General features: G+C 45.0%; 1 protein-coding gene across 1 annotated transcript in view; it reads left to right on the forward strand.

The window, feature by feature from the left end:
- Window positions 1-17,049, forward strand: part of PABPC1 (poly(A) binding protein cytoplasmic 1) — a 1,472,855-nt gene that overhangs the window by 486,404 nt on the left and 969,402 nt on the right. The window contains exon 4 of the mRNA XM_044075161.1: window positions 1,212-1,351. Within this exon, the coding sequence (XP_043931096.1) occupies window positions 1,212-1,351 (140 nt within the window). The remainder of the gene's footprint in view (window positions 1-1,211; window positions 1,352-17,049) is intronic.

A 17,049-nucleotide genomic window follows, 5' to 3' on the forward strand; every position in this document is an offset into this window, starting at 1 on the left:
AAGGATACTGCATTCTCTGGACGTGTGCAGACAGCTTAGATTCTGTTTGGACAGGACTAAGCTTCTGAGAAAATCTGACCAGTTGCTAGTTAGCTTTGCTGCCGGGGCAGAGGGGAAGGCCATTTCAAAGCAAACCATTTTTAAGTGGATAGCCCATTGCATTCATTTCTGCTATAAGCACCATGGAAAACCTGTCCCACAGGTGATAAGATCACATTCCACCAGGGCTTCATCTACCTCTACAGCCTTTCTCAGAGGAGTCCTTACCAGGGACATCCTAGAAGCTGCTACCGGGAGCTCTGTACATACCTTCACCAAGCATTACCACATGCCTATTTTTTTCTAAATCCAGAACTGGTTTTGCCACTGCAGTCTTGCCGGGCTTAATAGCTGGCCCTAATGCGCTCTAACTTCCCCCTCCCTTCCTTAGCTTTGGGAATCGACCTAAATGTGATGACTGCAACAGTGAAACACGAAGAACATAGTACAGTTGTGCGCACTTACTATAAATGTAGATGTTAGAGTGTATTCACTGTTGCAGTCCTGGTTACTCTCCCTCCAGCCCCTTTTATTTATTTGCTTATTCAGCTGCCGCAAACCCGATCTGGAGTAATTTGGAGGATAAGGGCAGTGTGTGTAAGTGAGGAGCTTGAGTCTAATCCTAAGCTATAAGAAAGTGTTAGTCTGATCCGAGGTTCAGATTCGAACACACAAGTTGAGGAAGAATGAAAGTGAACAACACAGACGGCATGTTATGGTAAGCACATGACTTTTTTCACTTCTGAAAGTGAAGCCATCTTTAAAGTAGATGTCTGCCCCCCCCCCCCCTTTTTTTCCCCTGGGAATAAAATCCAAGGGGAGTTGTAATATCCTTTACCCTTTCACTTTTCTTTGGTTTTGCCTGAAGAGTGTACTGGCCTGACTTGAGGCATTGTGTACCAGGAAGAGCTATTCAAGCTTGCAAGTGTGGCATGTGGAGGAAGTGCAGGATTGCACTGACAGGTACATTTGCAGAGGAATTCAAGTAGCCACCTGCAGTGTGGGCTTTTAGATTAGCTGATATGGGGAGTACGTATGTAATGCAGTCATTGTCTTTCTGTATTTGTGCAAGTTTTTTTAATTAGTCCTAGTTTAAAATTCTTTTGCATCGTCTAAATTTTTTTTAATTAGTCCTAGTTTAAAATTCTTTTGCATTGCCGTTCTTAATGCAGATTTGTTGGACGTTTCAAATCACGGAAAGAACGAGAGGCAGAACTTGGAGCTAGAGCTAAAGAGTTTACCAATGTATATATCAAGAATTTTGGAGAAGATATGGATGATGAACGACTTAAGGAACTCTTTGGCAAATATGGTAAACTTTGCCAGCTTTACAAAGTTTTGTATTGGAAGTGAAATTATAAATTTGAATCCAAAGGATACACTAAAAATTAGAAGCAAATCTTTTTTTTTTATTTAGCGATTATTGTTTTAAAAGATGTTAACTTGATACACTTTGAATATTGATGTAGTCCCACTTTAAACATGTAAAACTGAATTTTAAGGTCTTATCATAAAAAGGCATCTATGCGTTGCTCATGCTGTCGCAGTACAGTTAATACTTTTCATCCATTGTGCCGTGGTACCCGAGCTGTAGTGTTACCTGAGAACATTTTAATGTAAGACAGTTACTTGCTGGAAGTGGTCAAATAGAACTTGTATTTTGGTTTTCACCTGTTCTGTTAAGGGTTAGCTCTGATCCTCTGAATCCAGTCTGTCCAATCCAACATATTTGCTCCTTGAGCCCCTGCTTGGATCTCAACTGGCAGATTTAGTGCTCCAGCCATGTGTTTCCAAACTTTCCAGTCTCGTAATGCCCTGTTCCTCTCTGACTAACTTAAGCCTTTTGTGCCATCTTTTAGAGTTGCAAGCCTGGTCTTGGCAAATAAGTGCTCTGCCTTTTTATGATTCTTGCTGGATATAAGGTAGCATTTCCCTTCAGTTTTGGGAAGTTCAACCCTTAGTTTTTGGCCTTTCTGCCATTTTGATCCACCTTTTCTGTGTAGGTTTCTGGTTAGCTTGCGTTGTCTGTCTTGATGAGGCTAGTGGAGTGTTTTGGGTAGTGGACAAAGTCTGCTCTTCCTGTTTATCCTTTAGACTAATTAGAATTTTCTTGGTTTCTTTGCCTTTAATGTTGCTAGAGGTTGCAATCAGTGGATAGATCAATAGCATTGAGTAGTGATTCTAATACTTGAACTCTTTTGAGCATCTGATTTTGCTGGTTGATGTTTACCTAAAACCATGAGTGAAATGGAGGAGGCTACCAGTTTCAAAAAGTGTCCAAACTGTGCACAAAGTAGTGCTTCATGCAGTATTTGTGCTGCCTTTGATACCTAGGAGCATTCTGATAAGGAATAAACTCATATTAAAAGGGCTTTTTGTGGATCTGGAGTTGGTTAAAAATAGAAAGTCAAGTGATAAAACCTTGAAACCTAAGTATTCAGAGTCGGAAGTGCCATACTGATACTTCAGCTCCATTATTGACTACCAGGTTGTGAGAGTTGAACATGTGGCTTGGGTCACTGCCTACACCCCTCCTCTTCAGAATTCAGCTGCTAGACTATTCAAGATTCTCCCAAGAAAACAGACCAATCAGAACCCTCCACCCTCTCTAAAAGGTCTTTCAGGTTTTATAAAAGTGCTTCAAAAGTTGAATTAGAATGCCTGTTGCAGAAGTTTCTCAAGACCTAGATTGAGGTCATTGCGACTCCATGGTCTCTGAAGCTGGTTGAATCCATGCATTTCACCCTGATCCAGGTACCCTCACTGGTACACCCTTCAGCTCTGGTTCCCTGTGATCCATACTGTCGCCTGGCAGCCATTGATCCATGTCATGTTAGGGATTTTGGATCCTACTCACTAGACACTGGCCTTGTCAGACCCGAAGTCAGAGTCTGAGCCAGGGAATCAGGTGGATATCTCCATTGCTTTAGTTGAAGACTTTTCTTTGAGACGTCAGCATTAGTTCCCTCCTCGGTACCATGTACTTAGGTGTGAGGATTCCATCCTGATTATTTCCACACTCTTAACCAAATATTCACTTAAGTTGCTGCTCCAGTACCAATAAAGGACTCTCGGTTGATCAAGTTCAACACTTTAACATCCAATAAAAATACAAGCTTAAAGGATTTAGCACTTTCGTTTCTAACGCACCAGAAATGTCTTCGGAAGCCAAGAAAATCAAATTTCCACACTCTTCCCTTAGAGTTGGATCCGATCATGGGTGTGGAGTCTTCAGATCCTCTAGGGTTGGATTGACTTTTTAGCCGCTGGGATGATCAGTTCTCACCACACATGATAGATCCTCTCCATCCTTCCCAAGTACACTTTCTTTGGAAAGATCCTACAATTCATGTGACAGCATCTCATCTTGACTGAGTGAACTTCCCCCTCAAGACAAGGCTGTATTTGAGCCATATGGAACACGACTAATATGATCCTGGATGGTTGTGCCCCCCCCCACTGATAAGTTGGTAGAATTGGTGGTGAGGAAATCTTGGCAGGAGCTCAATACCTGTGAGTTGGTCCCAAGGAAACCTGATTGAGTTTTGCCAACCCCCCCCCCCCCCTTCCCAAAGTTGAGCTCTTTTGGGCAAAGACTCCTCTGGTCGTCTCCATTATAACTGCAGTAATCACCAAGGAGGATTTGTCTGAAGACTATCCATCAGCCAGTGAGGGGGACCAGGGAAGTGGTTATATGCTTCCTACTCCTTTGCCATTCAGGACGTGAACTACGTTGCTGATATGTCAAGATTCCAGATGGATCTTGCTCAAGTGTTAAACACACTGAATAATCCCATTATAGCAGTCTCATAAAAGCAATTTCAGGCCACTCGACAATGTCTTAAACCTAGCAATGTGCCTGTTGCATAACGTGGCAGATGGGGTGGCAAGGGCAACCTTAGCAGCCACAGCAGCGAGACACCATGATTGGCTGTGTTCACATGATTTTGCAGACACCTGGAAAGCAAATTTTATAAACTACCCCTTTTAAGGATCACCTTGTTTGGTTCCACAGTGAAGGAAAGAATACAGACGAGAACAAGATGGCAAGACCTTCCCTGCTGTAGGAGTGAAGTTACAGACCTCACAACATACTTTTAATAGAAACCAAAAGGGGCCTCGCTCACTCTGGATTAAAAAAATAGGTGTCAGCGTGAGTGTTCTGATAGAGGTGGTCGAGGCAGAAAAGGCCATTGCAATGAATGCAGGCCCAGGTGATCTGCAGAACTAGGGATGTTCGTGTTTCACTGTTGCAGTCATTACTCTTGGGTTATCCTGCTGGCAGGCTACCCGCAGTCAGCCTGAATTCCAAAGATGTCCTTCAAGGATGCATCTGCAGTCCTAACATATGGGTTGACCTGCCTCGGGCAGCCCTTCGGTCGGCCAGATTCCAAAGTCTGGGTCTGGCCTCGGCTGATGTCGCACTTCACCCGACGTCATAGCTGCTGTGAATTGGGTATAAAGGCATCAGCCGACGCCATTTTCCTCAGTCTTTCTTGCCGCGCGGTGCCCGAAGCAGAAGCTGTTCGCAAGTGCCGGTCGGTCAGATCCAAAGATTACTACTACCGAAGACTTCTAAAAAGCTAAGTACCCCGTTGGGGACTCTTTCTTGCCTCAGCCGATGTCAGAAAAAGTAAATAATTGTTTAACTTGTGGGAAACAAATACCTCATAAGGATTTCCACTCTTACTGCCTTCCTTGCTTAGGCCCAGACCACAACGTATCGGCTTGTCCAGCCTGTGCTTCCTTCAACCGACGGACACTTAGACGTCGGTCGGAGTTTGCAGAGGAGTTTTTTGGTCCCGCTTTTGCTTACAAAATGCCGTCGGAGACTCCGACTTCACAATTAGCTAAAAAGCGTAAGGAGAAGGACCGACACTCGCGGTCCGCGGTTTCGGCCGAAACCACGGTTAAGCCAACCGCGAGTGTCTCTGTTTCGGCTGAAACCGAGTCCTCGGTTCTTCCTTCGGCCGAAAGCATGCCTCCGATAGCCGAGGCCTCACACAGCATGGCTGAATCTGCTACTGAAATTTCCCCTGCGGTAGCAGGCACCCAGGATTTATCAGACACTATTCCTCTAGACATATCTACTCCTGCACGTGGAGCTGCTAGGCCCCCTGCATCTATGTCTATCAAGGCCTTTTCTAGGGCTAAAGCAGCTAAATCTTCCAAGGCCTTACCTGCTAAAACCCCCTCACACAGGCCTACCTCTAGTTCCCAAATGCTCAGCCTGGCTGAGGATCTCATTTCTTTGATCAGGGGATCCCAACCTCACCCAGACAGGGCCTCTCAACCCCCTCCAGAGAAGAGGCCTAGAGCAGAGCCCCCGGATCCTGTTTCTACAGACTATTCCTCGGATGATTCAGAAAACTCAGAACCTCCAGAAGGCCCATATTCCCCTTATGAGGATTCTGATGCAGAAGACTCCATTCCTTCTGCCTCTCCTCCTGAGGAATTTTCTTTTGGGGAAACCTTACATGCTACGAGAGAGAATTTTCAATGGCAGGACCAGGATTTTTCAGATTCAAGGAAAAGGCTAAGGACCTTTTTACATTTACCACAGCATAGGCCTTTAGCCATTCCTCCAGTACTAGCAGTTGTTGATGATGCATATAATGATGCTTGTACTGCCCCTGACTCTCTTCCCCCGGCCCCTGCCAAGCCCGACAGATATTACAGGGTCCCGGACACACATTTTCACTTGTATAAGGCTCCTATTGCAGATCCTGAAACCATTTCACAGGGCCCCAAAGCTGTAGCAGCTGCCTCTGCCAAAACCCTCCCTCTGAAAGAGAATCTAGAGCATTAGAGAGATGGGGTAAAAAAGTTTATACTTCTGCTACTCTTTCGGCTAGGGCCTTAAACTGTCAATTCCACATGATTCAGTATCAGGAATTTTTATTAGACCAGCTAAATAAAAAAACTGTCCTCTCCTGAACCTATGGACCGCAAGTCCCTTCAGGATATGGTACATAACACTCAGCAGGTCAGTAATCATTCCTTAAAATGCGGCTATGATGCACTGGAGGCTTCCTTTAGATCAGCTATGACTGGAACAGTGATTAGAAGGCATGCATGGTTAAAAGAACAATCCTTACCAGACCATGTAAAGGCAAAGCTCCTAGATGCTCCCATGGAGAAACAAAGTTTGTTTGGTTCCCCTGCACAGCAAGTGCTAAAGAAGGTGGAAGAAAAAGCAAAATCTGTCCAGACAGTCAAGGATTTCTTACAGGTCCAGCCTCCAAGGTTTAGTAGAAATTGGCCTTCGAAGAATTGGTCCTTTCCAGACACCTCCAGAGCACAGAGAGGCAGAAATAGGCGCCCAAGAGGCAGAGGTTAATCCAGAGGTGCCTACAGGGGACGTCAGTGGCAGCCTAACAACCAGAGAAGTACTGCCACAGATCCAGCTACGACCACTTCCACAGGACAGACAGTATGACTTGGCTCTGATACCGCCTACCAGGGAACAACTGGAAGCACCCTTAGGCGGAAAGCTAGCCTTATTTTCCGTAAACTGGCATTGCATTACAGGAGACAAATGGATTTTACAGACAATAGACAAAGGCTACAGGTTTCACTTCCACACTTTACCAAAAAAGAGAGGAATGCCAGACCTACCACCAAACCAAAAAACAAACGCTCTAGGACAAATCAACCATCTACTAAGCATGAGAGCTATACCTCCCATGGAACAAGGGCAAGGATTTTACTCCAGGCTTTTCCTGGTACCAAGAAAAGAAAACCAATGGAGGCCTATTCTCGACCTGTCCGCTCTGAACACATATCTCATTGTTCCAAAATTCAAAATGCTGACCCTACAGCAACTTCTTCCCATGCTGGGCAAGGAGTCTTGGCTGGTGACTCTAGATCTCAAGGAGGCATACCTGCACGTCCCTATACGACCAAATTGCAGAAGATACCTCAGATTTCTTGCAGGATCAGAGCATTATCAATTCTCAGCATTGCCCTTTGGCTTATCTACTGCGCCCAGAGTATTCACGAAATGCCTGGCATCAGTAATTGCTCATTGCAGGCTTCAGGGAATTCAGATTTATCCATACCTGGACGACTGCCTAATACAAGCGGACAACAAGAGCAAATTAACAAAAGATTTGGAAAAGGTTATGCAACTACTGCAAGCCCTGGGATACACAGTCAGCATGAAAAAGTCAAGGCTGGTACCATCCCAAAGGATAACATTCTTGGGTGCAGAACTGGACACATCAAATCAGATGGCATTTCTCACAGCAGAAAAGCAAAAGCAACTACCACTCTATTTCATGGCATTAACAACACAGAACCAGCTTACAGCAAGGAAAGTCCTGCAAGCCCTGGGTTACATGGCATCCTGCATAATATTGATACCACATGCCAGGCTGCATATGAGAAAATTGCAATGGTACCTAAGGAATGTATGGTCTCAACACAAGCACAGTCTAGAAACCCAGATTCCAATAATTCCATGCCTGAAACAAGAATTCCTGTGGTGGGCTCAGGCATGTCAGTTGAACAGATGACTGCCTTTCCACAAACCATACCCAATCCAGACTATCACCACGGACGCCTCAGACCTAGGCTGGGGGGCACACATGGTGGACAAGTATATACAAGGCGTATGGACACAAGACCAGCTGAACCTTCACATAAATCAAAAAGAAATGCTGGCAGTGAAACAGGCACTACAGACATTCAGGCCTTTTCTTCAACTGGGTCATTTGCTGATAAGGACGGACAACACCACAGTCATGTGGTATATCAACAAACAGGGAGGCACACACTCATATCCTCTATGCCGGATGGCAATGGATCTGTGGAATGTGGCCCTGAACCTCAACATTCAACTCCAGGCCAAATTTGTGCCAGGAAAAGAAAATATACTAGCAGACACCTTAAGCAGATCTACCACGGATGCCCACGAATGGATGCTGCATCCAGAAATCTTCAAAACTATTACAAAGAAATGGGGACTACCAGAAATAGACCTATTCGCATCCCCACACAGCCACCAATTGAGGAAATTCTGCACAAGGACATACCACCCTCTTGCTTGGAAGGTGGACTCCCTATCCTTCAGTTGGGAAAACATGACAGCGTATGCATTCCCACCTCTTCCTTTGATGCACAAAGTGCTTCTGAAGATCAAAGAAGATCACCCAAGGATCATCCTGATAGCTCCAGACTGGCCGAGGCAGCATTGGTACCCACTACTGAGGAGTATGTCTCGGACACACGCATGGCCTCTACCTCTAGTTCCTTTACTGCTAACACAGAACAACTACAAGATCCTACATCCAAACTTGAAAACACTACAGCTAGCTGCCTGGAATATTACATAAAACAAAATAACCCAGATTTATCTCAGAGGGTTAAGGACATTATCCTGGAGGTTCGCAGACCCTCCACAAGGAAGACTTATTCAGCCAAATGGAAAAGATACCTCATTTGGAGTGCAGCAAAGGGAGAAAATGTATCATTAGCAAACATAGCTAGCATCCTGGAATACTTAGCAGAACTTTTCCTCAATGGCTTGTTTTACTTCTCCATTAAGATTCATGCATCAGCAATTTCAGCTGCATACAACATGGATCCTCCAGTCTTCTCTCATCCTCTACTCAGGCAGTTTCTGAGAGGAATTAAAAATGTAAAGCCTCCAAGGAAGCCACCTTTGCCTACATGGGACCTTAACTTTGTGCTGGAAAAGTTAACACTTCCCCCATTCGAACCAGCAGCAACAGCAGAATTACAGTTCTTATCTTGGAAAACTGCTTTCCTGCTTGCAATCACTTCAGCAAGAAGGGTTTCTGAATTACAGGCATTAATGGCAGTACAGCCCTTCCTTATCTTCCATCAGGATAGAGTGTCCTTGAGAACCAACCCTACTTTTATGCCAAAAGTGGTCTCCAGGGTATCATTGAACCAAGCAATCCACCTACCAGCATTCTTCCCCAATCCACAGAACAGGGGGGAAAGATTACTACATACCTTGGATGTGCACAGGCAATTGCGCTACTATCTGGACAGAGCCAAGACCAACAGAAAAACTGACCAGCTTCTGGTAGCATATGCAACAGGAATGGAAGGAAAAGCAATTTCAAAGCAGACAATCTCAAAATGGATAGGAAATTGCATTAGATTTTGTTACTCTTTTCATGGAAAGAAAACTCCAGAAAACATCAGACCTCACTCCACAAGAGCTACAGCCACTACTACAGCTTTCCTACGAGGAGTGGCTACCAAAGACATTTTAGAAGCTGCTACTTGGAGCTCCGTGCATACATTTGCCAAGCATTATAATCTACCTTTATACTCCAGATCCCGAGCAGGTTTTGCAAGTGCTGTTTTGCAAGGGATCTTAACTACACCATAATCATCTTAGTGCCTCCTCCCCCAGTTTGGCTATGGTATTCTACCCATATGTTAGGATTGCAGATGCATCCTTGAAGGACATAGTACAGTTTTGTACCTACCATAAATGTAGATGTCCGAGAGGTATGCATCTGCAGTCAGGATTACCCACCCTCCTTCCCCTCTGTGGTACTCCTAGGGTATTTGCCCATCTTGTAGCTAGCTGGGGGAATCTGTTATGGTGTATTTGTTTGTATATATGTATATACATGCTTATATTGTTTGCTCTCTATTATTTGGAATTATTTGCATTTATCCAAATTTAGCCTTCCTAGAGGGCACCTGGCATCTGGGGCAAGAAACAGAGGAAAATGGCGTCGGCTGATGCCTTTATACCCAATTCACAGCAGCTATGACGTCGGGTGAAGTGCGACATCAGCCGAGGCCAAACCCAGACTTTGGAATCCGGCCAACCGAAGGGCTGCCTGAGGCAGGACAACCCATATGTTAGGACTGCAGATGCATACCTCTCGGACATCTACATTTATGGTAGGTACAAAACTGTACTTTCTGGTCCGGCGTAGGTTGCTGTTGCCTCTTCACTGATGTCAGTGCGCCAGGGGTGTAAAAGATGCAGCTGACACCATTTTCTTCAGTCATTCTTGCCGTGCGGTGCCCAAAGTAAAAGCAGTCAGCAAGTGCCGGTCGGCCGACTCCTGAGATTTTCAAAATCGAATTTCAGTTCCAAAGTCTTCGTTAAAGCTAAGTACCCCATTGGGGAAACTTTCTTGCTCCAGACTGATGTCAGAAAACGTTAACAATTGTATTTCTTGTGTGAAGCAAATAGCTCAAAAGGATTTTCATTCCTACTGTATTCCTTGCTTAGGCTCTGATCACGACGTTACTAGCTGTCTGTTTTATGCTAGATTTAACCAGCGCACTATTAAGCATCCGTACGATTTTGCTTTTCATTACTTTGACCAAATGTTTAACTATATAATGCCGTCGGAACTGCCGACGACCTGTCTTTATAAAAAGCGCAAGGAAAAGGAAATGAACAGGCATCCGAGGTCCAAAACCGATGAGGCCCCCGCTAGGCCAGTCGCTGGTTTGCCAGTTCTCAGTGAGGCACTTTTGCAGCCCCTGACGCCCGCTACCTCAGAGCCACAGGCCGCTTCCGACTCCCACGTGGAGCCGACTAGGCCTCTGGATACTTAAGGTATTGGACTCTTGGAAACTATTCCCATAGATGGGTCCGGAGCCGCTGAGCAGGCATCGGCTTCTGAGGGTGTTTTCAGACCTACTCAGTTGTAAAGACAGAGACAAGTACAACATTCTCTTGGACAGACTTACATGCCTAAGAAACAGATGCTTAAGATGACCAAAGACCTAATTACTTTTATCAGGGGTTCCCATCCCCATCCTAAGAGGCCTAGGCAAGAGACAGAATATAACTCTTCTGATCAGGTTTCAATTTCCTCTGATTCCCCTTCAGAACAGGAATACTCTCTTCCTCCCTTTGAGGATTCTGATGCTGAAGAATCTATTCCTTAAGCTTCTCCTCCTGAGGATTACTCTTTTGGGAAAACCCTGCATACCATGAGGGAGCATTTTCACTGGGAGAGCCAAGATTACTCAGAATCTAAGAAAAAGCTCAGACTTTCTTTTACTTCCTCAGCACAGACCTCTTGCTATTCCACCTGTTCTAGACATTGTAGATGTATTTTCAGAGTCCGGCTTGTCTCCTGACTCTACCCCCTTGCACCTGCTAAGCCAGACAGATGCAGGGATCCAGACTCTCTCAAATTTCTATACAAGAACCCTGCGGCTGACCCAGAAACTATTTCTCAGGGTCCCAAAGGGGTCGAGGCTTCCACTGCAAAAAAACCTGTCCTCTCTGATAGGGATTCTAGGGCACTGGACAGCTGGGGGAAAAAAAAATGTTTACACTTCTGCTACTTTGGCTGAAAGGGCTTTAAATTGTCAGTTTCATATGCTTAAATATCAGCAATACTTAATGTCACTGCTTAAACAGAAAATGTTGACAAATTCTGAATGTTCTGATAACAAGGAAATGCAGGATTTATTGCATGCAACTGAACAAGTGGGAAAGCATACTTTGCAATGTGGTTTTGATTCACTGGAGGCCTCTTGCAGGGCCGCTGTTACGGGTTCTGTCATTAGAAGGCATGCTTGGTTGAAGGAATCAGAATCTGCCTGATCATGTTAAAGCAAAATTATTGGATGCTGCATTACAGCATGATACTTTGTTTGGTATTAAGGCAGAAGAGGTGTTGAAGAAAATGGAGGATAAAGTGAAATCCATGTAGACAGTTAAGGATTTCCTACAGGTACAGCCACCCAGATTTAGCAGGAACTGGCCTACAAAGAATTGGTCCTTTCCAGTGTCAGGCTACAAAGAGGCAGATACAGATGCCCCAGAGGCAAATCCCAGCCCCAAGGCTCATACAGGCCTAAGCAATGGGGTGCTTCTACCTCCAAAAGCGGAGAAGATAAATCACAACCTTACAGGAAACAGTCCCAATGACGTTCCTCTGCCAGAACCAAGCACTTATCTTTTGGCAGCCCCCTTAGGGGGAAAACTAGCACTTTTTTCACCAAATTGGCACATGATTACCCAGGACAAATGGGTCTTGAACAGGGCTACAGGTTCCTCTTTCACACCCTGCCACGGGCAACAAAAGGTATGCCAGACCTGCCACACAATCAGTGGGCAGAGGCACAAAAGCAAGTTTCATCCCTCATGGACATGAGGGCCATTCAACGGGTACCACAACAAGAGCAGGGACAAGGATTTTACTCTAGACTTTTCTTGGTGCCCAGAAAGGACAAAGCCTGGAGACCAATACTGGACCTGTCTATTCTAAACACATTCCTGGACGTTCCCAAATTCAAAATGTTGAGACTGCAGCAGCTACTGCCCATGCTGGGCAAGAAGGCTTGGCTCGTAACTTTGGACCTAAGAGGCATACCTGCATGTCCCAATCAGACAATCTTGCAGAAGATGCCTCAGATGCATAGCTGGCTCGATGCACTACCAATTCTCTGCATTGCCCTTTGGCTTATCTACTGCACCCAGGGTCTTTACAAAATGCCTGGCACCAGTAATTGCATTTTGCAGACAGAGGAATTCAGATATATCCTTACTTTGACGACTGCCTTATTCAAGCCGAGGACAAAGACATTCTACTAAAGCATCTGGCGTTTGTAAAAAGATTACTAATTTGCCTAGGGTACACAGTAAACGAAAAAAATCAAAACTAGTACCCTCTCACGAGAATATTCCTGGGTGCAAGCTTAAATACAACTGCCCAGATGGCTTATCTCACGCCAGACAAACAAAGGCAACTGACTTCTTATTTCAAAATGTTGGCAACAAAGACCCAGTTATCTGCAAGAAAAATTCTGCAGGCTTTGGGCTTCATGGCATCCTGCATTCTGCTAATTCCATATGCCAGACTGCATATGAGGAAACTACAATGGTATCTTAAAAAGTGTTTGGTCTCAACATTGCCACAGCCTGAAAACAATTACCCTCATTCCCTGTCTGCAACAGGAGTTTCGATGGTGGGCACAGGCCTGTCACCACAGCAAGGGACAGCCATTCACTTTACCCACAGCCAGGCAGACACTAAGAACGGATGCATCAGATTATGCCGGGGGGGCCCACATGGCAGGACAATGTATTTAGGGCACATGGCCCGCAAGCCAGATGCATCTTCATATCGATCAAAGAGAGATGCTAGCTGTTCAGAATGCCCTGACAGCCTTCAGGGATCTACTTCATCCAGGACAACTACTGATAAAGACTGACAATACTACAGTCATGTGGTACATAAGCAGGGAGGCACACATTCCTACCCCCTCTGCAGACAAGCCATGATTTTGTGGGACACAGCATTGACTTAAGTTCACCTGCAAGCACAATTCCTGCCACGAAAAATAAATACTCTGGCAGACTAAGCAGAAACCTCATGGATCCCCATGAGTGGAAACTGGATCCACAAGTCTTCAGCATGATAACAAGGAAATGGGGATGCCCAGACATAGATCTATTTGTTTCCCCTCACAACTGCCAACTACAGAGATTCTGCATAAGGATTTATCACAAGCAAGCATGGAAAGTGGATGCCCTATCCATTTGGAAAAACCTAACAGTATATGTCTTTCCTCCACTGCCTCTCCTCCCCAAGGTACTCCTAAAGGTCAGACGAGAAGCCAAAAATGATACTGATTGCCCCAGACTGGCCACGCTAGCACTGGTACTCAATCCTAAAGAAATTGTCTCAAGGTCCAGTCTGGACATTGCAACAAACTTCTCACTTACTGACCCAACAAAACAATCAGGTCCTGCACAGCCAACTCAGGACCTTAAATCTGGCAGCATGGCGGATAATGTAGTCATTCAGAACACTCCTCTTTCCAAAGCTGTAATGGATGTTATCTTGGAGGCCAGGAGGCCCAGTACCAGAAAACCTTATGCAGAAAAATGGAAGAGATTCTGTGCTTGGAACCAGGAACAAGGATTTGACACGTTTGTACCAAATATTCTTCAGATTTTACAATACTTAACAGATGCTGAACAAAGGCCTATCCTTTCATCAATTAAGATTCATGCCTCTGCCATTTCAGCCCATTACAATACGGAACCACCTATCTTTTCTCATCCTTTAATAAGGCAGTACCTCAGAGGGGCCAAAAACATAAGACCTCCAAGGAGAGCACCAATACCTGCATGGGGACCTCAGTTATGTCTTGGAAAAACGCTCACTGCCTCCTTTTGAGCCAGCCTCAACAGCTGATATAAAATTCTTATCCTGGAAAATAGCTCTGCTACTAGCAATAACCTCCGCAAGACAAGTCTCGGAGTTACAGGCACTCATGGCTGTGGAACCTTTTATCATTTTCCATCCAGACAGGGTTTTTCTGAGGACGAACCCTACATTTATGCCTAAGGTGGTGTCCAGTGTGGCCCTTAACCAAACCATTCACTTGCCTGCCTTTTATCCAAACCCACAGAACAAGGGTGAGAGACTTCTGCATTCTTTGGACATACACAGACAGCTACGCTTCTACTTGGACAGAACTAAAACTTTCAGAAAGACTGAGCTCCTTTTAGTGACATATGCTGCAGAATCACAAGGAAAGGCTTTCTCAAAACAGATTATTTCAAAATGGATAGGCCATTGCATTCGTTTCTGCTACTCTCAGCATGGCAAATTAGTGCCCAAGGGCATTAGGCCACATTCTACCAGAGCAGCAGCCACTTCAGCAGCCTTCCTCAAAGGAGTACCAACCAAAGACATCTTAGAGGCTGCAGCTTGGAGTTCAGTGCACACTTTTACAAAGCACTACCATTTACCTATGTACTCTAAATCCAGAGCAGGTTTTGCCACTGCAGTTCTGCAGGGCCTCATAGCCTCTCCTAATCCTATTTAGCCCAGCCACCCATCCTCAGCTTTGGGGTTCAACCCAAGAGTAATGACTGCAACAGTGAAATACGATGAACATAGTACAGTTGTGTACCTACCATAAATGTAGATGTTGGAGTGTATTCACTGTTGCAGTCCAGGTTACCCTCCCACCATCCCCCTTTCATTTGCTGGGTCTTATCTGTACTTCTCTATTCTATACAACCTATGTGGTGTATTTGCTTGTAGATGAAGAAAATGTTTACTTTAGTGCATGCATGTTTATTGGCATAATCTATTTAGCCTATCCTTTTGGGGGCACCTGACATCGGGGGCAATTAAAAACTGAAGAAAATGGCATCGGCTGCATCTTTTATACCCCTGGTGCACTGACGTCAGGGAAGAGGTGACAGCAACCGATGCCGGACCAGGACTTTGGAATTCAGGCCGACTGCGGGTAGCCTGCCAGCAGGATAACCCAAGAGTAATGACTGCAACAGTGAATACACCCTAACATCTACATTTATGGTAGGTACACAACTGTACTTTTCTGTGGTCCTTTCTCTGACACACCACTAGAATTGTTAGTTTGCCCAACTGCTCCACTCTGGAAGCTATCAGGGGAAACATATTTTTCTGCTCAGTCGTGGTTTACCATCACACAAGACAAATTCAGTAAGAGGTATATTCTGGTTTTGAAAATCCCCTGCACACCCCCCCCCCCCCCAATTGTCCACTATCTGATGTCCCATCCAGTCAAAGGCTGCTGTATAGGGATTAGTTTTCTTCGAAAAGTCATCCAGGTGGTCCCACCAGATCAGGATTTTATTAAAGGGTGTTTTTGGTTCCAGAAACCAAAAACGCCGGTAGCCCATATTGGACCCAAGTTACCTGAACAGTGGCCTCAAAAAGACCTGCCTTTGTATGATTTTGGTGAAGTCAATTCCATGTCTTCAGAGAAAATGGATGTTTGCTTTCACTTAAAAAGGAGACCAGGAGATTTCTGCACTTCTGATTAGCTGACCGTTATTACCAGTGTAGAGCCTAGTCTTTTGGACTTGCTTCAGTGCCCAGGGTGTTTACCAAATACATGGTGGTGGTAGAGGTGCTACCATCATGTATTTGATAAGCACCCTGGGCACTAGTACAGTGGATGGGGATCAGAGCTTTTGTCTTAAGGTATACAACATTTTTTCTTGTCTGGATGGCTGGCTTTTGGCAGTTGCTTCATGGAGTCACTTGTACAAGCAAATTATTACCTGCTTCTTTTGCATGCTTCCCTAGGTATTGCAGTAAATCTGGAGAAATCCAGCCTGTCCCCATCAAAGTGTAATCTTTCTTTACTATCACTTAGACATTACTGCAACTCTTATCTCCTACAGGAAATTGTCTCCTTGAGGGCTCTGATTCAAAGGCTTCTGAAGTTCAATCGCCTCCAACATTGATCTTGAGGGTCTTGAGCCTTGTGGCATTTTGATGGGGCACTTTGTTCGTTACTATATGAGAATTCTACAGTAAGTACTCCTGTCTTTATCCATCAGGCTAACTCAGTAGTGCAGAACTCATTTAAAATTGTGGCTTCACACTCCTATGTCAGCAAGCTTTTTCAGGTCCCCCTCCCCAGTAGTAGTAACCACAGATGCATCCTCTCTCGAATGGTGGGGTGGGCAATGAGGACAATGTTCCAAGGTTTTTGGTTAGATTCTAAGGTTTGTCTTCATGTTTTGAAGATGAAGGAAGACACCTTGTGTTGCAGGAACTACATGACCAGATTTCTGTGGGAGTGGTAAACATGTAGAAGGACAATAAGACCGTGGTCTGGTGCATAGACAAGTATGGGGGATTCAGATCTTATCTGCATTGTAACAAGCCCATGAGTGTGTGACCTTAGGCAATGATTTCTGACTGCAACACTTTAACTGAAGGGTTCAGTGCAGCAAACAGGTTCAGCAGGAATCTCCTATTGCCTCATAGGTGGTCCCTAAATCTAGTTGTTGTAGAGGAGATTTTCAATCACTTGGGCAAACTGTGCTGTCTTCTTGCAGCTTCCCAGAGCACCAAATGCAGCAGTTTAGCCATTCCCCCTCAACAGGGCAGAATCCCAGGGCACTGTATCCCATCATTGGCCTCCAGGGTTGCTGTATGCTTATCTCCCTGTTCTGCTCATGACCAAGTTCGTACAGCAAAACATTGTTTAAGGTCAGTCATCCTCAGCCCTGTTTTGGCTTAGCCA

This window comes from Protopterus annectens, chromosome 6.part0, assembly GCF_019279795.1.
Source record: "Protopterus annectens isolate FY-2018-M chromosome 6.part0, PAN1.0, whole genome shotgun sequence".
NCBI lineage: Eukaryota > Metazoa > Chordata > Ceratodontiformes > Protopteridae > Protopterus > Protopterus annectens.